The sequence below is a fragment of the Biomphalaria glabrata genome, chromosome 5, assembly GCF_947242115.1.
Source record: "Biomphalaria glabrata chromosome 5, xgBioGlab47.1, whole genome shotgun sequence".
Taxonomy (NCBI): Eukaryota; Metazoa; Mollusca; class Gastropoda; family Planorbidae; genus Biomphalaria; species Biomphalaria glabrata.
The window spans coordinates 53,382,058-53,398,137 of NC_074715.1; the positions used below are offsets into that span (position 1 = coordinate 53,382,058).

Here is a 16,080-nt window from a genome sequence, read left to right on the forward strand (position 1 = left end):
TTGTAACACTCTGAACGAAAGTGGGATAAAGGAGTTTTTAAATCTTTCTGTTTTAGTCCTAATGGAAAGGGGACGACCACTTCGTTCAGATCTGAGGTAACAGTGTTTTGATGGTTGAACTTAATCGCCGACTTGCGTAATTGCTTATTTAACGCTGTCCGTACATTAAACATACGATTATGTCTAAGGCCAGAGGAGGCCCTGGTGTGGCAAGTGGGGTAACAGTGGGGCCTGGGGCGTTTGCCCCACTATAGGGGAGTCACTGGTCGTTATCAGCAACGAATCCATCAGCAAACGGAAAACTGACCAGTTCTCAGGAACGAATGGTTAGGTATGCGTCCACGTAGTCTACGCTGTTTATACTGGGGGGCGGGGGGAGGCGCGGTGGCTGAGTGGCTAAGCGCTGGGCTGGGATTTTAAATTTTGGGATTTTTAGGGAGCCCCTGAGTCGAATCAACTCTAAGTTGACTTTTTTTGGGGGGTTAAAGTAAAGGCAGTTTATCATTATTCTAGCCACATGACACCCAGCTCGTTAACCGTTGACAGAAAAACATTGTTGAACTTAATATCATATCTACATCGACCGCAAGGTCTGAAAGAGGAACATTTTAAGTTTACAGTTTATATTGTCATGTAAAACTTTCACTTTATGATTGTGGCCATTGTGGGGTGATTGCTGATGTAAAGTGTATTCACAGGTCGTAATATAATTGGTGTGGCTAATTTGAGTAAATGGTATAAAGATGACGGAGCCAGGCCTGAAAAGATCCGAGATGGAGACACTGGCTTGAACAATTGTTTTATGGCTTGTCATTACGATGAGAAAATGCATGTCAAGTTTTCGTGGAGACAAGAGTACATTCTACATAGAATTGTAATTTACAACCAACATTGTGAGTACATTCTAAATCATTCCAGGATCTTTTAGTTTTTTTGTATTTCAGAATCGACTTTTTTGTACAAAGCTTATATCAATTCTATCTGTCTATCTATTCTCGGATCAAGTTCAAACTTAAAATAATTATTCATTGACATAGACAAGACATGAAGGAAAAAAAAAGTAGCCCTCTTTGAATGCCCCTCCCTAATCCACCTTAGGCAGACCCTACTTCCACTACAGCCCAACATAACCAACACCCTGTACGGCAGTGCTGAACAACTGAAGAAAACAGCACACTTTTTTTCCTTGGCACAGTCTGCAAAAGAGCTCACAGCTCAGCAGCAATAAACCTTGGCTAGAAGAAGAAGAAGAAGAAGTATTTCAGAATCGAATTTTTGTACAAAGCTTATATCAACTCTATCTGTCTATCTATTCTCGGATCAAGTTCAAACTTCGAATAATTATTCATTGACATAGACAAGACATGAATGAAAAAAAAAGTAGCCCATTAGACTATTAATTACTGGTAATTAATTATTTTTTGTTTAATAGCAACAAGGGAAAATAATACTTATATGGTAGAGGCGGTTGGTCATTGTGCTGGCCACATGACCACCCTCGTTAACCGTAGGCCACAGAATCTGATGACCTTTACATCATCTGCCCTATAGACCACAAGGTCTGAAAGGAGATCTTTACTTTACTGGGGAAGAACTCGTCCTTAAACTATATCTACTAATAATGTACAAGTTGTTTTCCTTAGTCAATATCAAACGAAATAATTAATTACCAATAATAAATTGATTAATAGAGTATTTTTAGCGGCACCCGTAAGGGGAAAAGCCGCTATTAGGTTTGTGCAAAATGTCCATGTCTGTCCGTCTATCACACTCAAATCTCGAAAACTAGAAGAGAAATTAAAAATATTATTTCACCATACGATGGGGATTGAAAAGTTTAGATTCAACGGCTACTTTTTGTTTTCTAAAAGCAAACCGTTTAATTTATAAAATTAATTATGCAAGCGATTTTTTCATAAAAATACACCAATTCTAAAACAATACATAAATGTAAGGGAGATAATGTTAATTTAAAAAATGTAAACAAAGAAGGATAATTTTGTGTGCATTTTCAGCATCACTAAGTCAAACTTAATTTCACGATATAACTTTCTCTTTCAAATAGCATTTATTTTTTCAATTATTGCCGTTGACAGTGGATTCTAGGCTGTAATTCTGTTATTGCTCTAATCGTGTTGGTCAAAAATATTATCTCCGAGCTATTTCAGTCTTTTGACCCTTGACCTTTTTTTTTCCCCTCTGACTGTGATCTCTATGTTAACTCTTTATCTCCTAACTGACGATAGGACCCTACATCCCACCAGAATGTGGTAAATAATTACGGAGAGAAAGAGTTAATGGCTTGTTCTCTATAACTCGTGATGGGCGTTTTTCTGCATTGATTTGCAAGCCCTTAGGCTCACGAGTCTTTTCTTTTCGCATCAACAAGTCAATAATACTCAGTAAAACACAAAGATAAAGGTACATTCCTTGTTCTATATGCTAGGAAGGCCGCGGGATACACATTTGAGACCAAAAGAAAATCTGCTGCCGAGGACAAACGCAGACGACGAAAAGAAAATCTAAATCGACCACCTGCGGACAATGGTTATGCTTGCACTGGGCGTGGCAAAATATGTAGGTCACAGCTGGGACTGCGCAGCCACGAGAAAAAAACTGTATTCCTCACTAATCTTCGGACTCGAAGACAACCCTTATATTATTATAATTCAAGGACAAATTGAAACAAATACTCCTTCTTCCCTAGTGCTATTAGAGCATGGAATGGGCTGCCTTAATCAGCTAGGGAAAACCAATGCAGAGTTTAAGTCATTGTTTAACATGCATGACTAGATTTAAGTAGAGACTCATGCAGGACGTAATCATCTTCTTTTTTTTTTAAGTAACGTCTTTATTTTATAAGATATAAGATGATATCTTCTTCTGTTTAGATACGTCATGAACAAGACGTAATTTGTAACTATCATTTTATTACAGCAGGTGTACCTGGCTATCTTAAACAATTTACTTTAAGCTTCGCCTATAGCAAAGAAGGTCAAACCAGAGTGGAGCTTCCGAAACAAGAGTATAAATGGAAGGACTACCAACTCATCATCGATCTTCCAATGCGTTTTGAAGAGTACATCAAAGAGGTCACCATCAGTCACCCAGCACGAATCCCTCACTTTGGGTGGAGCATGTCTATTTGTGAAATGGAGATCTACGGAGGTAAGCAATAACGAATGCTTATATCGAATCACTCTGTCCATCTGGTCAAAAAGTTTGTACACGTTATTTCTCCCACATCCAATCTCGGAACAAATCTTTTATATAGCGCTACTTTCATGCTTATAGCATGCTCAGATGGTCCAATCACATTTGTGGACCAGTGGGGAGGGGTATCCGGGGGATATTTGCTGCCTTCAGTAAACACAACTCTACTCGAGTCGGGTGTCAAGCCTCGAACCCCGATCATAAGTATCCACGTTCAAGGGTACTTGGCCTCTCGACCACGCTTCCCCATAATTGATGTAAGCTTAAACAGACTGTAATATCACATTGATTTATAACTATACACAGCTTTCTACTTCATTATAGATGTATGTAGAAGCCGAAGTCAAATACTTTAAGATACTTTAAACAAGATATACAAGTAAAGTTCCCCTTATGCCAGCGGTTCTCAACCTTTTATGCTCGGCGACCCCTTTTTACAATCCCCCACTTAGCCGCGACCCCCCCCCCCGCACACACACACAGCAATAGAAGAATAGACAATAACAATCCATCTTTTCAATGGTCTTTGGCGACACCTGGCAAATCGTCAATCGACCCCCAAGGGGGTCGCGACCCACAGGTTGAGAACCCCTGCCTTATGGTCTATAGGCCTGATGATATAAAGATCACCTGTTTCTGTAGCAAGCACAACAGCCAACAAGTCTCAACTTGCCTGATCTACGGTGTGGGATACATAACGTGTTCAATTCTGTAAGGGGACTAATCCTACGTATTCAGCCGTATCTGTGAATACTGAAGGATCAATTTCCGTTGTTGGCATGCAGAAATTAAATTACCAATTATTAATTGACTTATTGTTTGATTTGTTGTTTTTTTAAAATTAATTCATGTCATGTCTATGCAAAATAATAATTGTGAGAAGTTTCAACTTGATCCGAGAATGGTAGTGGGAGAAATAACGTGTACAGACTTTTTACCAGACAAACATACAGAGTGAGTTGCTATAAGCTTTGTACAAAGTAAAGGTGGAATAATTATGGTAACAAAAAATTAACACCTTTATCTTGACTTATACCCATCCCTTAGTCTGTTGGACCGTTGGGGCACCAAGCAAGACTCGTCGACCGTCTTTTTCCATTCCTCTCTCTCTTTTGCCTTGTTTAGAACCTCTTTCAATGGCATTCTTTAACGTTGTCCTCTCATCGCTTTCTCTGTCTGCCTCTTATTCTTTTTCCTGGTACTGTTCCCTGAAGGAAGGTCTTTTGCGGACTCGAAGACAAGCCTTATTATATACGATAAAATGAGATAGCTGTAAGTGCGGGAGATATTTCACTTTGTTTTTTTTTCTTAAAGGGTTTTTGTTTACATTTCGCGTGACTTTGTTGGTTCTACAGAATGCGCTGGAGACAAGCAAGGGCTCCTGTGTCAAGAGAAATGCATGTGGTGCCCGTCTAGAAAGTGTACCAGTGACGGCAAGTGTATGCTCTGTTCCAGTGAGGCGCAGTCGATATGCCGAGCAAGTGAGTGGTCATTTTTTGTTTTTTTGTGAAATGTTCGACATGTTACGGATCAGTGGTCAGTGGCGTAGCTAGGGTGTGGGGTGGAGGGGGGCTGAGAATTTGAACCCCCCCCCCTGGCCCCCCACTTGACGTGACCCCCCAAATTAGTGTTTTTTTACATTAAATTTTAAATATTACGCAAAATGCAGGAGTCCCTAAAGAGGTCAAGCCCCCCCCCCCCCGGGGGCTCCCGAATGATGGAAAATTCCAAGATACGCCCATGTTACGGATGTTTTTCATGTTTCGGATGTTTCTACAGAGTTGTTTACAATCTACTTCCTAGTCCAAACCTCCCGCAGGACGACGGGGGATGGCAGCTGGCAGGGTTATAAACCCTGGACCATTGAGAAGACCAAACGACAGTCGTCACAGTCCAGCGCACATACCGCACGAAGGAAAGTCATATTATTAGACAGCTTTCAAACTCAATTATTATTTAAACTCTATGGTCATATCACAAGGTGCTCAAGGCTCGCAAAGACCTTCATACAGGGAACAGGACCAGGAGAAAGAAGAAGGAGGAGCTATGGAGTTGTTTTTTTTTAATTCTCTATAGATCTAAATATATGGCCTATGTCTCTTATGATTGTTATGACGTTTTTTATGATTGTCAAGAAGCCTCTTATGGTTTTTAAAATGGCTCTTGTGATTGTTAGAACTAGTGAGTAGCTAAAGTGGGGTAAGTGGTCCAAATTTGAAAATCCCCCCCCCCCGGGCCCCCATTTGAGAAGGGCCCAAAAAAGTTACCGAATTTTGTTTTTATATTAAAAATTACACCATTATCTCGTGTCACGATGTCGAATATCAAAATGCAGGGGCCCCAAAAGAGGTCAACCAGCCCGGTCCCCAAATCCCTAGGTACGCCACTGGTTAGGAATTTTTTATTATTATTGTTAAGACGTCTCTTATGATTGTTTAGACGTCTCTTATGATCGTTAAGACGTCTCTTATGATTGTTAAGACGTCTCTTATGATTGTTAAGACGTCTCTTATGATTGTTAAGACGTCTCTTATGATTGTTTAGACGTCTCTTATGATTGTTAAGACGTCTCTTATGATTGTTTAGTCGTCTCTCATGATTGTTTAGACGTCTCTTATGATTGTTAAGACGTCTCTTATGATTGTTAAGACGTCTCTTTTGATTGTTAAGACGTCTCTTATGATTGTTTAGACGTCTCTTATGATTGTTAAGACGTCTCTTATGATTGTTAAGACGTCTCTTATGATTGTTAAGACGTCTCTTATGATTGTTAAGACGTCTCTCATGATTGTTAAGACGTCTCTTATGATTGTTAAGACGTCTCTTATGATTGTTTAGACGTCTCTTATGATTGTTAAGACGCCTCTTATGATTGTTAAGACGCCTCTTATGATTGTTAAGACGTCTCTTATGATTGTTAAGACGTCTCTTATGATTGTTAAGACGTCTCTTATGATTGTTAAGACGTCTCTTATGATTGTTAAGACGTCTCTTATGATTGTTAAGACGTCTCTTATGATTGTTAAGACGTCTCTTATGCTTGTTAAGACGTCTCTTATGATTGTTTAGACGTCTCTTATGATTGTTAAGACGTCTCTTATGATTGTTAAGACGTCTCTTATGATTGTTAAGACGTCTCTTATGATTGTTAAGACGTCTCTCATGATTGTTAAGACGTCTCTTATGATTGTTAAGACGTCTCTTATGATTGTTTAGACGTCTCTCATGATTGTTAAAATTTATCTTATGATTTTTTTTTTACTCCAATCGTTAGAGAACGCCTCGACATTGACCAGCGGCGTTGCAGCGTGTGGGCAGTGGAGAGCAAATAGCTCGACGCCACCTTTAGGGCTCCATTGCCCAAGGGTGGCGACATCGCAGGTTTATCTTGAAGCCTTCTATAACGATTGCGATTGGTGGGATACGCTTCGAACTGTCATCACAATGATCCGAGTTTGAAACCTATCTGTTACCCTCCCCTTCAGAACTGCAGGAGGTCTGCTACCCTCCCCTTCAGAACTGCAGGAGGTCTGCTACCCTCCCCTTCAGAACTGCAGGAGGTCTGCTACCCTCCCCTTCAGAACTGCAGGAGGTCTGCTACCCTCCCCTTCAGAACTGCAGGAGGTCTGCTACCCTCCCCTTCAGAACTGCAGGAGGTCTGCTACCCTCCCCTTCAGAACTGCAGGAGGTCTGCTACCCTCCCCTTCAGAACTGCAGGAGGTCTGCTACCCTCCCCTTCAGAACTGCAGGAGGTCTGCTACCCTCCCCTTCAGAACTGCAGGAGGTCTGCTAGCCTCCCCTTCAGAACTGCAGGACGTCTGCTACCCTCCCCTTCAGAACTGCAGGACGTCTGCTACCCTCCCCTTCGAAACTGCAGGACGTCTGGAATAGGTCGTAATCATCTTCATGTATAAAATAACATAAAAAGCCTATAAAACAAAAACATGCATTTGTATAAAAAGTTATAATATAATCTACCAGTGTCACTTGTTGACGTTTACAATATATTAACATTGTTTATGCCTAGCCTTGTGTGAATAATGTGTGAATGTTGTTCAAATTTTTCATCTATACTGTTATTGTACAGTAGTTACCCTGATATTCTCAATTGTAGTCAAACTGAATATGCATTTGATTGGATCAATAAAATTATCTTATCTTATCTATAAGTTATTACGTGTACATTTAAATTTATATTATATTAATTTTACAGTTACTTTAGCTATTTTGATCTGCACAAAAGACAAAGTATTATTAGATTTAGAAAGAATCTTAAAAAATTAATTAAATATTGAAACAATGCAGTGGCGTAGCTATGGTGGGTGATGGGGGGGGGGGAATGTTTGCAAATCCCTCCGGGCCCCCACTTTAGAGGGGCGAATGAGTGTTTGAATTATTTTTTTTTTTACATTAAATATTACCCCATTATCTCATGTCATGATGCCGAATGTAAAAATGAAGAGACCCCTTAAGAGTTCAAGCCCCCCCCCCCCCGGGCCCCAAAATGATGGCAAATTCTTAAATACGCCACTGAAACAATGCATCTCTAATTCTATTCTTGAATGTATGCAGGATGTTCCGGCTGCTTTGGAGAGTGTGACTCTAATGGTGTTTGTGCACGGTGTAAGGACGGATTCAAGGGCAGTAAATGTTTGGAAAGTAAGTACGGGAATTTGAAGGATTGCGGGTCCTGATAATCAACATACCAGCTTAGCATCAAAACAGCAAGTTATACCTTTAGTCTTTAGATTACCATCGTGCACCCACGCTCAGAAAACCGAGTCGATAGTTGAAATTAAATTATTAATTAACAATATTTAATTAATTGATCATTTTTATTCATTCTTGCTTTTCTTAAAAAAAAAAAAAGGAATAATTGTGCTAAATTTTAATTTGATCCGAGAAAGGGAAGTGAGAAGGATAACATTGTTCAAAATTTGTACCAGACATTGAGTGAGCTGACATAAGCATAGTCAAAAAAAGATACAATGTCTGTGTGTAGTCATTCAATCAACATCTCTCTGCGTTTGTGTCTCTTTTGTGCGAGTCTATTTAAAATCACAACACATTTCTATTGATGTTTAAAAAATCAGTCTTGATGTCCACAGGTGTGTGCCAACTACTTGTATGTCAATGTAGTCTATTACTATAGAAACATGTCAATGTAATTGTCTATTACTATAGAAACGTGTCAATGTAATTGTCTATTACTATAGAAACATGTCAATGTAATTGTCTATTACTATAGGAACATGTCAATGTAATTGTCTATTACTATAGAAACATGTCAATGTAAATGTCTATTACTATAGAAACATGTCAGTGTAATTGTCTATCACTATAGAAACATGTCAGTGTAATTGTCTATTACTATAGGAACATGTCAATGTAATTGTCTATTACTATAGAAACATGTCAATGTAATTGTCTATTACTATAGAAACATGTCAGTGTAATTGTCTATCACTATAGAAACATGTCAGTGTAATTGTCTATTACTATAGAAACATGTCAATGTAATTGTCTATTACTATAGAAACATGTCAATGTAATTGTCTATTACTATAGAAACATGTCAGTGTAATTGTCTATTACTATAGAAACATGTCAGTGTAATTGTCTATTACTATAGAAACATGTCAGTGTAATTGTCTATTACTATAGATCGTCCCGAGACATGACGTTAAACTGCGCTCCTCTTTCCTTAGCACTTTTGGAGCTCAAAAGTGCCCTACTTCTTTTCTATCATTGTGTCTGCCTCCTCTTTTCCTAAGTCTGCCTTCATTGATCATCACACTGTCTCCTTAACTTTAAATTCTCACTACGTCCTAGACCAGTCCGTTTGCCGTGGACTGCGACGGGTAAGGGGGGATAAAGAGATCCTGGTGTTTGAGTGGTGGCTATCTGAGGATAAGCCACAACAACACAATACTTTGGCTCCAAGTTCCCCTAGACCTGAGACCCAGATGGCCCGCTCTGGGTCAACCGGCTGGTCATGCCGAGCTACCAGCATAGGTCGTCGACCTATGCTGGAGGGCGGTGGCTGGAGGGTCAATCGGGGAGCTGCTGTATCGGACACATGTCCGATGTAGCAGCTGACTGAGTATAGCACCTGTGTAGCCCTGGCGGGCTCATTCTGGACATCCGAATGGCCCGTCCCCTTGTTGGACTCGATGGCGGGTGGGGAGCACAGGTGCCGAATTAACCAAAATATATATGGACAAAAAAACACACACAAAACTACTTGCCCCAGACCTGTGTCTGGGCAAGAAACGACGAATTGACGATAAAAAGGAGGAGGTCCCAAAAGGCTGTGCCACCTGGCCATCATTTCTGGTGGTTAGATGCACAGAGGAGGGAAAAAGCCTGACCAAGTTGAGCCCTTTTATTATCTATAAGGGACTCAAGTCAGTAGTGGGAGAGCCCAAGAGTGTGTCTAAGCTACACAAAACAATGGAACTCCTTGTAGAAGTAGACAGCAAGACACACTCTGATGGGCTTTTAAGATGCAGAAGACTCTGTGATCTCCAAGTGGAAGTCATGCCACACAAGAGTCTGAACACCAGCAGAGGTGTAATCAGCTCTAGGGACCTACTGGAATGTTCCGAGAAGGAAATAGTGGAGGGCATTGAAGGAGTCACCCATGCCCGGCGCATTACCAGGCGCAGGGAGGGTGAGGAGGTCAAAACCGCCACTATTATCCTCACATTCGGAACTAGGACACCGCCAGAGTATGTGAAGGCAGGATACCTACGAGTTCCAGTGAGGCCCTACATACCTAACCCCATGAGGTGCTTCAAGTGCCAGGGTTATGGACACGGCGCGGCAGTCTGCAAGAGGAACACTGTGTGTGCCAGATGTGCTGGAGAGGGTCATGAGGACAAGGGCTGCACAGCCCAGTTCAAATGCCCAAACTGTCAAGCTGGCCACTCAGCCTACTCCAAGGACTGCCCTGTGTGGAAACAGGAGGTTGCCGTGCAGGAGTACAAGGCAAGAAACGGATGTACCTTTAGCCAGGCGAAATCGGCTGTACTGGCCCTACCCAAGGGCCAATTCGGCTTGACAAAGACCTACGCCCAGGCTGTTGCTAAGAAAGGAAGATCCATAGCCACACAGACGGACACATTGACCCCACCACCCCCTCCTCCTCCCCCAACTCAGAAGAAAACACCGCCAAAGAACACACCTCTGAAGAAACAAGAAAGCCCTGTTGTCATGCTAAAGAACAGGTTCTCTGTGCTCGCTGATGAGAGCATGGAGACTGAGCAGCATGTCAAAACCAATACTCCGGGAGAACCCGGAGACATCATGTCTGACACAGGTTCTCCTCAGAGAACCCAGCCAGACACCCCAACCTCTACCGAGTTAGAGGTTGACCAACTCCCTAAGGGGAGAAATCAAAGCGGAGAGGATGCCCGAGGTGAGAGAGGAGGAAATAACCTCCGCTCTAACCAGAGGGATCTCCCCTCTCCAGAGAGAAAGACTTCCCCCAAAAGGGGGTTGTCCTCCTCTCCATCCAAACCCAAGAATAAAAATACCAAGGTCACTGGAATAAAGGGAAACCCCTCCGGGGGCCTCCCAAGGCCAAATAGCTCCTAGTAGGTCATCTAGAATAAGCCATGGATTCCAGAATTGTACAGTGGAATTGTAGAGGCCTCAAGGCCAATTACGAGGAAATGCAGCTACTGATGGACTCTGAGACTCCTGTAGCTGTCTGCTTACAGGAAACATTTCTGAAAGATTGCATCAGCTTCCGAAGCTACCGTGCTTACACCAAGAATGTTGAGGATGCAGAGAGAGCATCAGGTGGAGTCTGTATCCTTGTGAAGGATAGCATCCCCCATGAGAGGGTAGAACTACAGACCACACTACAGGCCGTAGCAGCTAGGATAACGCTTCACAAGGTTATCACTTGCTGCAGCCTGTATCTACCACCAGGCGCTCCATTAAACCGAACAGACATGGAGGACCTATTGAAACAACTCCCCCGGCCTTATTTAATCCTTGGGGATTTCAATGCCCATAACACCATGTGGGGATCCAACAATACCGACACAAGAGGTCGTATGCTGGAGGATATCTTCCTCCAACATGATTTATGCATACTTAATGATGCATCACCGACCTACTTGCACCCAGGAACTGGATCATTCACATGCATTGACCTCACCGTATGCGTCCCCGGACTTCTGGACGATTTTAAATGGTCAGTTAGCAATGATCTACGGGGAAGTGATCACTTCCCAATCATCATTACTAACAATCTCCCTTCATTGGGACGACCTCAGCGGTGGAAACTGAATAAGGCCGATTGGGAACAATTCCAAAAAAGATGCTCTGAGGATATCACAGAAAATATCCTCCATGAACAGAACCCAGCTGATACCTTTGCTAGCAAGCTACTAAGTATAGCCAGGAAAGTTGTACCCCTAACCTCTGCAAATCCAAAACGGCCTAGCAAACCATACAGCTTGCAAAAGTGCTATTGGTGATAGGAAAAAACAACTGGCTGCATTTATAAAGAATCCTTCCCAGGAAAACCTAAAGCTATTCAGGATAGCTAGAGCAAAGGCTAGACAAACCATACGGTCAGCCAAAAGGAATTCCTGGAGAAGTTTTGTCGGCAGTCTGGATGCCAAAACTTCTGCTAGAGCGGTTTGGAAGGCAGTAAGGCGAATCAAAGGGAAAGAATCAAATGCAATAGGGCATTTGAAAAACCAAGGACGAACTGTCACGTCCCCCAGAGAAATAGCTGACTGCCTGGCATCCTCAATAGCAGAAAAATCATCCACTGCACACTACACGCCAGAGTTCCAAAAAGTCAAAACCAGGGAGGAAAGACACCCCATTGATTTCAGGTCAGAGAACAATGAAGACTACAACAAACCGTTCTCGCTTGAGGAACTGAGGGAATCGCTGGACAAGTCACATGACACAGCGCCTGGAGAAGACGAAATCCATTACCAGTTCCTCAAGCACCTTCCCGAACCCTCATTGGCAGTCCTGCTAGGGGTCTATAACTGTGTGTGGCAAACAGGCGCTTTCCCAAACAGCTGGAGGAAAGCCACAGTTATACCGATACCTAAACCGGGAAGAGACGGCTCTGACCCAGCTAACTATCGACCAATAGCACTAACAAGCTGCATCTGCAAAACCATGGAAAGAATGATTAACAGTAGGCTGGTCTGGTACCTGGAAAGGAATAAAGTGATCTCAAACTACCAGTGCGGATTCCGGCAGGGGCGGACAACAACTGACCACCTGGTAAGGCTGGAAGCTTATATTAGAAATGCATTACTCAGAAGAGAACATCTAGTAGCTGTATTCTTCGATATAGAAAAGGCCTACGACACAACCTGGAAACATGGCATTCTACGTGACCTGGCGCTTATGGGGCTTAAGGGACACCTCCCCCGTTTTGTGGAGGAATTTCTGAAAGATCGAAAATTTCAGGTTCGAGTGGGCAACTCCGCTTCTGACACTCATGACCAGGAAATGGGTGTACCCCAGGGCAGCATTCTGTCAGTCACCCTGTTCAACATTAAAATAAATAGCATCATAAATGCGCTGTCCCCTGGCATAGAGTGCTCTTTGTATGTTGATGACTTTGTCATTCTTACTTATGGGAAAAACATGAACACCTTAGAAAGAAAATTACAGTTATGTTTAAACAAAATTCAGGGTTGGGCAAACTATAATGACTTCAAATTCTCAGACTCCAAAACAGTTAGTATGCATTTTTGTAATCTAAGGGGACTCCACCCAGACCCTGAACTATTTATACACAAAAAGAAGATCCCTGTCGTGAAAACTACAAAATTTTTAGGCCTCACCTTAGATTCCAAATTTAATTTTCTCCCCCACATTAAGGAACTTAAGAAGAAATGCCAAAAGTCATTAAACATACTAAGAGTACTCAGCCATACGGACTGGGGAGCTGACAGAGATACCTTGCTGCTGCTCTATCGGAGTCTAATTCGATCCAAGCTAGACTACGGATCCATAATATATGGAGCAGCAAGGAAGTCGTACCTAAAAATACTGGAACCAATACAAAATGCTGCCCTGCGTCTCTGTCTCGGCGCGTTTCGTACATCACCTATCCCAAGTCTCCATGTGGAGGCTGGAGAACTCCCCATGGATATAAGAATGAAAAAGCTTGCAATGCAGTATATAGTCAAGCTAAAATCCAACCCCACGAACCCTGCTTTTGACTCCATATTTAACCCCACAGAGGTAGAATTATACAATCGAAGGCCTAACGTCATACAGCCGTTGGGCCTTCGAATGAGAGAACCCATCCAAAATTTAACCCCACCCATTGACCAAATCTCTAAAATAGAAACCCCTCAGAATCCTCCTTGGCTAATGAATAAACCCAAATTAAATTTATCCCTCCTTAATTTCAAAAAAGAAAATACAGACCCAAGCATACTACAAGTCCACTTTAGGGAACTGCAGGAGAGCTACGGAGATTGTGGCACCATCTACACAGACGGATCCAAAATGGAGGGAAAGGTCGCGTGTGCCTGCTCCTTTCGGAACAAAACAATCTCCCGTAGACTCCCCGATGGCTGCTCCATCTTTACGGCCGAATTGCACGCAATATTGCTTGCACTTATGGCCGTAAAAGCATCAGAAAGGAGTAAATTTATAATCTGCTCCGACTCCAAATCTGCATTGCAAGCTTTGGGGCGGATGAAGACTGACATCCCATTGGTACATAAGAGCCTGAAGCTGTTGGACCTAATAACAGCCGACCGTAGGGATGTCACCTTCATCTGGGTCCCCTCCCATGTTGGCATTGAGGGAAACGAAGCCGCAGACAGAGAAGCAAAGAGAGCCCTAAATCATGCGGTGTCAGGAACCCAAATTCCCTACTCGGACCTGAGACAAAGTATTGCCTCTGCCACCTATCGAGAGTGGCAGAACCGATGGGAGGCTGAGACTCACAGTAAACTCAGGCAGATTGTGGCGGATGTCAGGTGGCGGCCCACATCTAAGGGACTGACAAGGCGTGGTAGCACAACCATGTCCAGACTTAGGATTGGCCACACCTACATCACGCACTCTTTTGTACTGAAGAGAGAGGAGCCCCCACTTTGCGAGTACTGTGACTCTCGCCTCACCGTGGAACATATCCTCGTTGATTGCCCCAGATACCAGGATGTCAGGGCAAAATATTTTAGAGCCACTAATCTAAAAACACTATTTAATAATGTCGACCCTGGGAAGGTACTGGGCTTTATTCGGGAAGTGGGGCTATCTACGAAGATCTGATTTCTGAATTTGTGAACATGCACTATTTACATTAGATTTTTACCAAATATTTAAATTTTTACTACCTTTACTATTTTAACTGTGAATAGACCTTGATTTTAATTATATGACTGTATAGAATCTGGCCCTTGTTGTTTAGAGAGAGAGTAGTCCTTAAGGGACTGCAGGCACGACATGGCCTAAATTGTGCCGATGTGCCTCAAATCAACAAATCAACAATCTATTACTATAGAAACATGTCAATGTAGTTGTCTATTACTATAGAAACATGCCAATGTAATTGTCTATTACTATAGAAACATGTCAATGTAATTGTCTATTACTATAGAAACATGTCAGTGTAATTGTCTATTACTATAGAAACATGTCAGTGTAATTGTCTATTACTATAGAAACGTGTCAATGTAATTGTCTATTACTATAGAAACATGTCAGTGTAATTATCTATTACTATAGAAACATGGCAATGTAGTTGTCTATTACTATAGAAACATGCCAATGAAATTGTCTATTACTATAGAAACATGTCAGTGTAGTTGTCTATTACTATAGAAACATGTCAATGTAATTGTCTATTACTATAGAAACATGCCAATGTAATTGTCTATTACTATAGAAACATGTCAATGTAATTGTCTATTACTATAGAAACATGTCAATGTAATTGTCTATTACTATAGAAACATGCCAATGAAATTGTCTATTACTATAGAAACATGTCAGTGTAGTTGTCTATTACTATAGAAACATGCCAATGAAATTGTCTATTACTATAGAAACATGTCAGTGTAGTTGTCTATTACTATAGAAACATGTCAATGTAGTTGTCTATTTCTATAGAAACATGTCAATGTAATTGTTTATTACTATAGAAACATGTCAATGTAATTGTCTATTACTATAGAAGCGTGTCAATGTAATTGTCTATTACTATAGAAACATGTCAATGTAATTGTCTATTACTATAGAAACATGTCAATGTAATTGTCTATTACTATAGAAACATGTCAGTGTAATTGTCTATTACTATAGAAACATGTCAGTGTAATTGTCTATTACTATAAAAAGGTGTCAATGTTATTGTCTATTACTATAGAAAAATGTCAGTGTAATTATCTATTACTATAGAAACATGGCAATGTAGTTGTCTATTACTATAGAAACATGCCAATGTAATTGTCTATTACTATAGAAACATGTCAATGTAATTGTCTATTACTATAGAAACATGTCAATGTAATTGTCTATTACTATAGAAACATGTCAGTGTAATTGTCTATTACTATAGAAACGTGTAATTCTGTTCCTGTTTCAGCTTGTATAAACTGTGGAGGTTCCGGCGTCTGTGACAAAAACGGCAAGTGTGATTCCTGTATCGACGGTTTCTACGGAGGCAACTGTGAAAAATGTTGGTATCTCTACAAAGCCACAAGTCACAAATTGATCACAATTTACAATTTGTTTGACTTTACTTTGTTAGTAACAAATTTACGTTTTATTTGGTGGGTCTAGAAGATTATGTCAACTTTATAGTGTCGTTTTAAAAGATGTGGAAAATTATGCAGGTTGCAACTGGGTTTGCGTGGC

At 41.3% G+C, this 16,080-nt stretch overlaps 1 protein-coding gene across 1 annotated transcript in view; it reads left to right on the forward strand.

Annotated features, from left to right (window-relative positions):
• LOC106053368 (multiple epidermal growth factor-like domains protein 6) overlaps positions 1–16,080 on the forward strand; it is a 61,203-nt gene that overhangs the window by 7,040 nt on the left and 38,083 nt on the right. The window contains exons 5-9 of the mRNA XM_056028976.1: positions 699–893; positions 2,938–3,168; positions 4,569–4,694; positions 7,786–7,872; positions 15,809–15,901. Of these exons, the coding sequence (XP_055884951.1) occupies positions 699–893; positions 2,938–3,168; positions 4,569–4,694; positions 7,786–7,872; positions 15,809–15,901 (732 nt within the window). The remainder of the gene's footprint in view (positions 1–698; positions 894–2,937; positions 3,169–4,568; positions 4,695–7,785; positions 7,873–15,808; positions 15,902–16,080) is intronic.